This window comes from Acomys minous (assembly GCF_964271855.1).
Source record: "Acomys minous genome assembly, chromosome: 4".
In the NCBI taxonomy this organism is placed as follows: domain Eukaryota; kingdom Metazoa; phylum Chordata; class Mammalia; order Rodentia; family Muridae; genus Acomys; species Acomys minous.
Window position 1 is genome coordinate 20,846,348 of NC_140486.1, and position 8,751 is coordinate 20,855,098.

General features: G+C 52.2%; 1 protein-coding gene across 2 annotated transcripts in view; it reads right to left on the reverse strand.

Annotated features, from left to right (window-relative positions):
• IMPA2 (inositol monophosphatase 2) overlaps positions 1–7,983 on the reverse strand; it is a 28,024-nt gene extending 20,041 nt beyond the window's left edge. The window contains exon 1 of one of the 2 annotated variants that reach the window (XM_084780147.1): positions 7,683–7,983. In XM_084780147.1, coding sequence (XP_084636273.1) covers positions 7,683–7,781 — 99 coding nt within the window. In that variant the 5' untranslated portion in view covers positions 7,782–7,983. The remainder of the gene's footprint in view (positions 1–7,682) is intronic. The other variant, XM_084780148.1, reaches the window with a different exon arrangement.
• Positions 7,984–8,751: the final 768 nt, after the last annotated feature.

The following is an 8,751-nucleotide window of genomic DNA, read 5'->3' on the forward strand; positions in this document are numbered from 1 at the left end:
ACCCTCCTTCTTCCCAAGCTGTCACGCTAAGGCTAGCATCCATCCATGAGGCTTTTGATGCCAGAATTTCCCATTTTCACATGGTGTTCTGAATGGCCCCAGGAGGCTCACATATCTGAGTGCTTGCTGTTTGAAGGGATGAGCAGGATAATGAGATGTAGCCTAGTTGGAGTAAGTGCGTTTCAAAAAGCCCCCGACAGTCCTGGTGTTTCTCTCTGTGTGTCTCTTTCTCTGCCTGTGGGCCAGAATGTAGCTCTCAGCTACTGCTCCAGTGCCTCACGGGTCGCCATGCTCCCCGCCATGATGATGATGATGGACTAAGCCTCTGACACCGTAAGCCGGCCCCGATTATATGCTTTCTTTCATAAGACTTGCCTTGGTCATGGTGCCTCTTCACAGCAAGGGGTAAGTGACTAACACACCATTCCTCTCTCTGACTCAGCCAGAATATCACCTCTTCCACAAGGGGCCTCCCACAGGGACCAGCACTTGTTCCTCTTGACTACACAATGTAACCTGTAGGCTCCTCACGGCACTTAGTGACTGGTGAGGACCCCCTCGTTCTGTGTCCACCTCCCACAGGCAGGTGTGAGCCTCTGCAAGGGCAGCCACACCCAAAGGGCTCTGTGAACACTTGTTGATGGAGCAGAAAAAGATGCCTCGCTGTTGTACGCTGAGCCGCCCACTAACCACACTGGAAGGCTTTAGTAAGCACTCTTGTGACTAACCTCCGGGATAGTTACAAGCTTGGTTTTCCAGGTCTAAAAGCTGATTGTGGAGCTTAGGGGCATCTTGGGGGCTTGTCACTATGCCTCAAAAGGTTCTAGCCACACCAGGCCTCACCTCACTATAGTTTCTACAAGAATCTGTACAGTGTGGATTGGCGGAGGTGGTGACATGTTGTACTGTGTTCTTCTAAAAAAAAAACAAGCCATTCAGCCTGGCATGGTGGCGCACGCCTTTAATCCCAGCACTCGGGAGGCAGAGGCAGGCAGATCGCTGTGAGTTTGAGGCCAGCCTGGTCTACAAAGCGAGTCCAGGACAGGCAAGGCTACACCGAGAAACCCTGTCTAGAAAAACCAAAACCCCCAAAAAACAAGCCGTTCACTTTTGGCTTTTTGTGTTATTGTGGCTGTCACTGGGATGGAACATGCCTGTGCCCTCCAACAGTGTGTCCCCTTACCTAGCGCATCCCTCCCTCAGGTCCTGGTTTTCTCCCCACCCCGCCGCCCTGGTTCTTGGAGACAGGGTCTTGCTATGCAGGCGAGGCCAGCACTGAACTGTGCTCCTTCTGCCCCAACTTCTGAGTGTGGGGATTCCACAAAAGTAGCGAGGTAACTAGCCTTTGTTACCCTTGTGTGGCAGGCCCTTCATACCCATCCTGAACTGCACTAGGCCTTGAGGCCACCCTGGGACTATTCCATGCCACGCCCAGTCCCTCACTAGTACCCTCCTGTGTGTCTCCTCTCATCTATCTCTTTGGACACAATGTCCCTTTTAGTTATGATGACATCCCTAGCTACCCCACCCCCGACCCCCAAACTACTCTTCCAGCCTCACCTTATCACACCTAGGTCTTGGCTGAGTCCCCTTCTCTTGGGTCAGTGCCTGGTAGCCATAGCATCCTCTACTAGGGGGAGAGAAGACTGTCTGACCCTTCCCTGGACGGTGTGCTTTCCAAAGCAGTAAGCTTTTCACCGTAGCAGCTTCAGGACAAGCCCGTCCTGCACAGCCAAGGAGGTGAGCCCCAGCAGCATGCCCTGCATGGTGCCTGCCCGCTGGACCCACACACAAGGAAGCCACACAAATTCACTTACCTCAGGCGGCGAGTTATCGGCTATGGGCTCACCACCTTCTTGCTCTTACTGATTTCTTATCACTGATAGAATAGGGATAGGCTACCTTTCACAAGCAGAGCTCTGAGTTCAACAGCCACTTGGCAGCCAGAGCCACAGTGTCCTTGTTCTAAGAGTACAGGCCAGGTGCCCATGCTGACCAGCACGCTCCCAGACTCCCACACCATTCTGGTTTTTCTAAGAATACGGATCTGACAAAATGTAATGGCTCATGACCAGACATTTCACACATACTACATGCAAATGTCAAACAGGAACCTAAAATCGGAGGCTGAGAAATGTTTGATTCCTGGGCTGGCTCTGTATGTTTAAAAAAAAAAGGGGGGGGGGGAAGGAAGGAAGCAAAAGAAAATTTCACTTCTAAGTCTTTCCACACTGAGAGGAAAGGTGAAAGAATGTTTTCAATCAAGTGGTAAGATTTAAGAACCTGCCACCCTGCTCTGTGGCCATGACTGAGCTGCAGCGGGAGACAGGGGTGTATGCTGAGTACCTGCTAAAGCCTGTGCCCATGACTCGTTCCCCCTTAATCTTAAAGATGTTAATCATTCTGCCAGCAACAAGTTAGTATGTACTGTTTTCTAAGCCCCTTTTCATGACTCTTTCCCCTTCAGTCTTTTTTTTTTCTTCTTTGAGACAGGGTTTCTCTGTGTAGCCTTGGCTGTCCTAGACTTGCATTTTAGACCAGGCTGGCCTCAAACTCACAGTGGTCCATCCGCCTGCCTCTGCCTCCCGAGTGCTGGCGTTGAAGACGTGTGCCATCTCGACCGGCTTCCCCTTCAGTCTTAAAGAGATTTTTAATCGTTCTATCAGCAACAAGTTAGTATGTGCTTAAAAAAAATTTTTTTTTTCACAATTCCAATCTACAGTGTGTGGAATAGAGACCCCCTGGCAAGACTTTCTCCCTTCTCCAAAAGAGCCCTTGGTTAACGTTTCATATACAAAATGTGTACCGAAGTCAGTGAAGCCTGAATTCCAAACTCAGGAAAGGTGTGCATTATCTGTAGCATCAGGCAATCTAAGCCTCAGGTGCAGACTCTCCCCTCAGCTGAAGTCTTCCCTCAATACCCAGAGAAGGCAGCAGCAAACCAGGCCAGCCCAAGGGTCAGGCCAGCCAAGGCTGGGAGTGAGGGTTGCCTAGGATCCCCTCTTTTGCACCCCACTTTGTTCCAGTGCTGCGGTGGCCATGGAAGGGGACTGCCTAGAGTCGGTTACCAACTATTCCCTCTTCTGGCTGCAGGATTTCATCCTTGCCCTCCCCCAGCCCCAGGACCTATCACCCTCACCAGGCAGAGCTTCCTCTGGGGTTAGCAGAGGACCACCTCAGGGCCTCAGAGATCAGAACTGCCTCTCCACCAGCTTTTCCTCAGAGGGGACCAAAGAGGAATTCCACCAGGTTCCCTACCTGGCAAAAGCTAAAGGCACCAGGCACAGTTGCAAGTCTTCCCTCTGTGGGAAAGGCACTCCACCCTCATTTTTTTCCTCAGCTAGCTTTTGCTAGCAAAATGGGTGTAAGAAATACAAAGAGGATCCAAAGTTCCTGAGCCCCTTCCCCATCAGGGAAAAACAAAACAAAACAAAGCAAAACTAAAGTTAAATAAATTGGCGCTGGGGCGAAGGCTCAAGTCAGGGAAATGTTTGTTGTGTGTGTAAATAACCTGAGTTTGGGGTTCCCAGAACCAACATAAAAGCCAAGCATCATGACATACACCTGTGATCCAAGAGCCAGGGACACAGACGTAGGGGTGGGGGGAGGAGACTGCTCTGGCGCAGTGGCTTGTTGGTGTGTGTGTGCGGATAGGTGACACGGGGACTAAAGCAGACAGGGAGCCTGTGGAAACACTACACTCTTTCTCCACACTTCCTTCAATGGCAGATGTCTCAGCCCAGCCCAGGCAGGAGAAAGAAGTCACCAGAGGGAAGACTTCATACAGGGGCACTAGGGACTCTCTCAAAGAGAACAGCAGGAGCCGAGGCCATGGTGATGGCATCCTGTGGGCAGCCATCTGGCTGGCCTCATGGCATTCTACCTCTCCTGTAACCTGGGTCCAGTCAGGCTCTGCTGAGAACCACTGGCCATCCACATGCTATAAGCTCGGAACATCCCTGTACCTGCTCCACCTGCAAGACACTGCAAATCTTCCATGAAACCTGTTTTTCAGGCCCAAATCAGGCCTGATATCATCCTAGCACCTTTTCCTCACAGCTTCCGTCCAACACAAACTGTCGCCTCAGCCTTCGAGACCAATCTTTCTTCATCACCTCTTTCCACAGCTCAGTCAGTCATATGCATGTAGATCTATGCGGCGGCTGGGTGGGCTCTGGCCATTGAGTCTCACACAGGACTCCACAAAACACCTCACATTACATCCAGAGCAAAGGCTAAAGACAGTCCCTGACTGCTTGACACATATTGATTGGTGAATCAATTTCAGTGTTTTAGTGCCACAGTTTTATTTTATTGTTGTTGTTGTTGTTTTGAGACAGGGTTTCTCTTGTAGTCCTGGCTGTCCTGGCCTCTCTTTGTAGACCTGGCTGGCCTCAAACTCACAGAGATCTGCCTGCCTCTGCCTCCCAAATGCTGGGATAAAAGGGGTGTGCCACCACACCCTTCTAGCACCAAATAGTCCCAAAGAAGTCAATATAAATATGTAAGACATTTAAAGTGAATGAAATACAGTCTAAACTCCCCCAGATCACCTTTTGCAAGTGGGTAGAAGTCAGCTATTTTGACTGTACTCCTGACCTTGCCTCTCTCCTCCATGAGCAACCCTGCCAGACCTGGTATCCGCTGGTACTGAAATGGGTGTGAGCAGTTTGGGCAAGGGGGTCTGAGTAGACAAAACTTAGGTCCGATGAGACCCATCTGTGGGGTGTGCAGGCACCGCTGTCGGCCAGCCTGTAAAGGGATGGCTTTGAGAAATGCTCCTCCTGACCAGCACACCAACGGCCCAGCCCGCCGCCACTGGCATTCCTACAGAGGAGAGAATGTACCTGTATGGAGGCAGCGGGCATGAGAAAGATGCTGATTGGTCAGACGAGAAGGTTTTTTTTTTTTTAAAGACAGGGTTTCTCTGTGTTAGTCTTGGCTGTCCTGGACTTGCTTTATAGACCAGGCTGGCCTCGAACTCACAGAGATCTGCCTGCCTCTGCCTCCCCAAGTGCTGGGATCACAGGCATGTACCACCGTGCCCAGCCTAGAAGAGAGAGAGGTTCTTAATGCATGAAGCTAGGATCAAGCCTGCTCAACGTTCTTCTTCATGGTCCAAGTAATGTGTGAAATATTGCAACATTAAAGAAAATTTAAAGTTCTCACTTGCTGGTGACTATAAAAATTTAAATTGCACTAGCATAATTTTTTTTTTAAACTACTGATGATAAATTTCAGTTTTGCACTAGGAAAAGCTGTTTACCTTTCTATTCCCTCACAGAAAACACTATACTGAGCTGGGACTATGGCACACACCTATAAGCCCACTCCTTGGGAGGCAGGGCCAAGGAGACCATGAGACCAACCTGGGCTAAATATGGAGACCATGTCAGGAGGGAGGGAAGGAAAGAACAAAAGAAGGAGAAAGTAGTGTAGGGACCAGGGGAGTAGCTCAGTGGTAGAGCATGTGCTGGAGGCCCTGGCTGGGGTCCCCTGCAGCGCCATTGCTTGTGTATACACACACACACACATACACACACACACACACACACACACACACACACACGCGCGCGCGCGCGCGGCTGGGATTGCTGAAGGGCAGGTGTGACTCCAGTAGGCTGAGGTTAACTGAGTGGTGGAATGCAAAGGAGGTATGGTGGGGGTGGGGGGGTAGGGGTGGGGGGTAGGGGTGGGGTGGGGGGGGAGAACAAGGGAACAGCAAAGCTAGCGGGATGCTCTCCCAGGGTGGAGCAAGGGAAGCTTGGGAACAGAGAGCATGATCTGGGGACACTGGGCATATATCTTGGGAGCCCCCTCTCTTTGAGGCCCTGACCTTTTAGCATCCAGCACCCAGATCCTCCGCTGATAACTGAGAGCAGCCCACAACGGAGTAGAGCACCGGGACAGGTGGAGCCTGAAGCTAAGGGGACAACACTCACTGTCATCCGGGCTGCCTCGCTTAAGGGCTGTTTCCTCCACGGTCAGTACTTAATTACTACAGATCATCATTTGGAGACTCTTTCCCTCTTTTCACAGGTTGCCGTGACCTTGTGTGCCTTTGCTCTCTCTCTCTCAGCCTTTCCCTCAATGCCAGGCAGGCAGGAAGCTGCATAATTCCCAAGAGGGAGCCCAGAGTCCTGAGCTTCCTGACCAGACTCCTAATGTCGGAATCTTCACTTCACTGCCTTTCTCTCCCTCTCTCTTAAATTTTATTGTTGTTGGGAAATTGTAAAGTACCAATCTCTTTAGGTTAAAATTTATAAAACCCTTAAGAACTGTGCCTGTCGTTCTGCAAGCTTCCAGTGAACATCACCGAAATATTACAAGTTATTTAAGCCTCTATTTCTTTGAAGATTTAAATCTGAAAGGCCACAGAACCTGTAACTTCACTCACAAGCTTTTGCACAGTCCTAAATTTGCTTCTCAAAGTCGCCAGGGGGAAAAAAAAAACTGTAGTGGAATCTTTAAAGTCCCTGCGTACACTGACAAAGCTCTCTCTGGAAGGATGCTGCAGTAGTGTGGAGGTGGGAAAAGGGGCTGGTAGTTTCCAGGAAGTGTCTACCCTGGGCTACAAGCTTTATCAGCTGTCGGGCAAGGGCTGGGACTCCTCCTGCCTCCCCCCCCCCCCCGGTTTTTTTTACTGCATGTTGCACAGGGTAGTTTCAAAAGATTTGTTCTTCCTGCTATTGATATGTTGGGAATGGCTTTGTGCATGCTAGGTACCACTTTACCATTGGGCTCTATCGCCAGCAATGTGGCAACACTTTTTAAAACAGGCATCCTTTTTAGAGTCTTTTCAGATACACCTAAAAATACTGCTTTTTGGATATAAACCTTTCTGTCCACAGCACTATTGTAACTCTTCCTCCCCACCCCCCAACTCAGCAGAGCGCAAGCACATGTTTTAAGGAGCAGAGCACTGAACAAGCCCTAACTTAAACGGGGCCTGCTCTGACGTCTTGGGAACCCACTGCACATCCACTCCACCAACACTGAAAGTTTGGCGCTGCTGGAGAGGGCGAGGAACAGTTAGGGAGCGAACACAAAAAAACGAGAAAGCAAAACAGAGGCGCCACAGTTAGTTTTCAAACCCAGTCTGGTTTTCTTCAGCTTCGCGCTGGTTTCCATCCTTCCGGCAATCTAACGAGTTCTTCCTGAACTCGGGTCTGTGCCAGTCACTCCCTGGAGGCGCTCTCAGGCTGAGAGCCTAGGCTGTCTGGGCTCAGAATGCCTGGATAAGGACAATCAGCTACAACCCAGCCAGAGCTCCACGCGCCTGGGGTTGAAATTGGGGCGGGGGGGGGGGCACCCACAACCTAGCTGCAGGATTGGTCCTTAAAAAGAAACAACTGCCGTGTTCTAGCCTGGGAGAGACGTTTGCGTTCCAGGTGACTCAAACGCCAAGGTCAAGTACCGAGAGGTTGTCATTCCATCGTCCAGTGAGGAGTGCGACCCTCACGTTTTCCCGATGGCTGCATCCCTCTCCAAATGGTGACGACCCCAAGCGCCTCATGCAAGCTTCCTCCCGATGCGGGGGGGTGGGGGTGAAGGGCCAGAGAAAGGTGAGCCCCAGAAACAACACAGGCCCTGTCCTTGCAACTCACTTCGCCCCCTCCCACGCCGTTCATCTCGGGTGTGCCTCGGAGCTCTGAGGGTCTGAACGCGACCACCGCACTCACCTGCCCGGCTCGCAGCGCCAATTGCACCGCCACCTCGAAGCACTCGTCCCAGGGGCCCACGCCCTGCACCACCTCCTCCTCCTCGCTGCTGGGCTTCATCCTGGCTTCGCCGGGCCCCGCCACCTTCTGCTCTGTTCCTCGTGCTGCGGCCGGAACCCGGCTCCCACTCGTTACGGCCGCCAGCACGAGAGGCTCCGCACGCTCTCCTCCGGTTCCCGCCAAGCCGTTCCTCCTACCGCGCGCCTTGCAGCAGGAAGGCCCGCAAGGGGCTGCAGCCCAAGTAGGCGGGCCTCGCGCCCCGCCCCCGTCTCCGCCCCCCAATTCAAGGCCTGGCCCCACCTTCCCTACCCAGACCACGCCCGTCGGCGTTAGCCACGCCTTCCACAGCAGGCTTCGCCCCACCTCCTAGTCCTGTGCAGAGCTCGCCCCGCCCTCTTCCCGCCCCCATCTCACGCCCCGCCCCGCCCTCCCCACTCCATTGCTAGCCTTGCCTAGCCATGCTCTCTAATCCGGGCCCACTTCCCAGCTGGTCCGGGCCAGGCGGCTGCTGGGAGCTCAAGGTGGGCACTTCCCGCTCCAGGCGGCTGGTAAAGGGAGGCCTCGGAACTCATTTCCGCAGGGCACATATAATTGCGGTGTCGCTAGGTGTGAGGTGGGCGGGAGCTGCCAGCCAAACACCCAGGCAGTCCCTGGCTTTCATAAACTGTTTAAACTCAAAACTTGTTTAGAGCCCTAGCTGTGACGGAGATTAGAATTTCTATAGCAAAGAGTGACCTTTTTAACCTTGGCCGCTGCAAGCTATTCCACGCCTACTATGAAAATGCAAATAATAGAAAGGCATTTCCTGAGTGTCCAAGAGTTTAATTTCAGGAGTTCCTCCACCCACCACTTTTATAAAATCTACCCACAGCCGGGGCGTGGTGGCACCCGCCTTTAATCCCAGCAGAGGCAGAGACAGCCAGATCTCTGTGAGTTCGAAGCTAGCCTGGTCTACAAAGCGAGTTCCAGGATAGCCAGGGCTACACACAGAGAAACCCCTCTTCCCCTCCCCCCCCCAAAGTCGACCCAC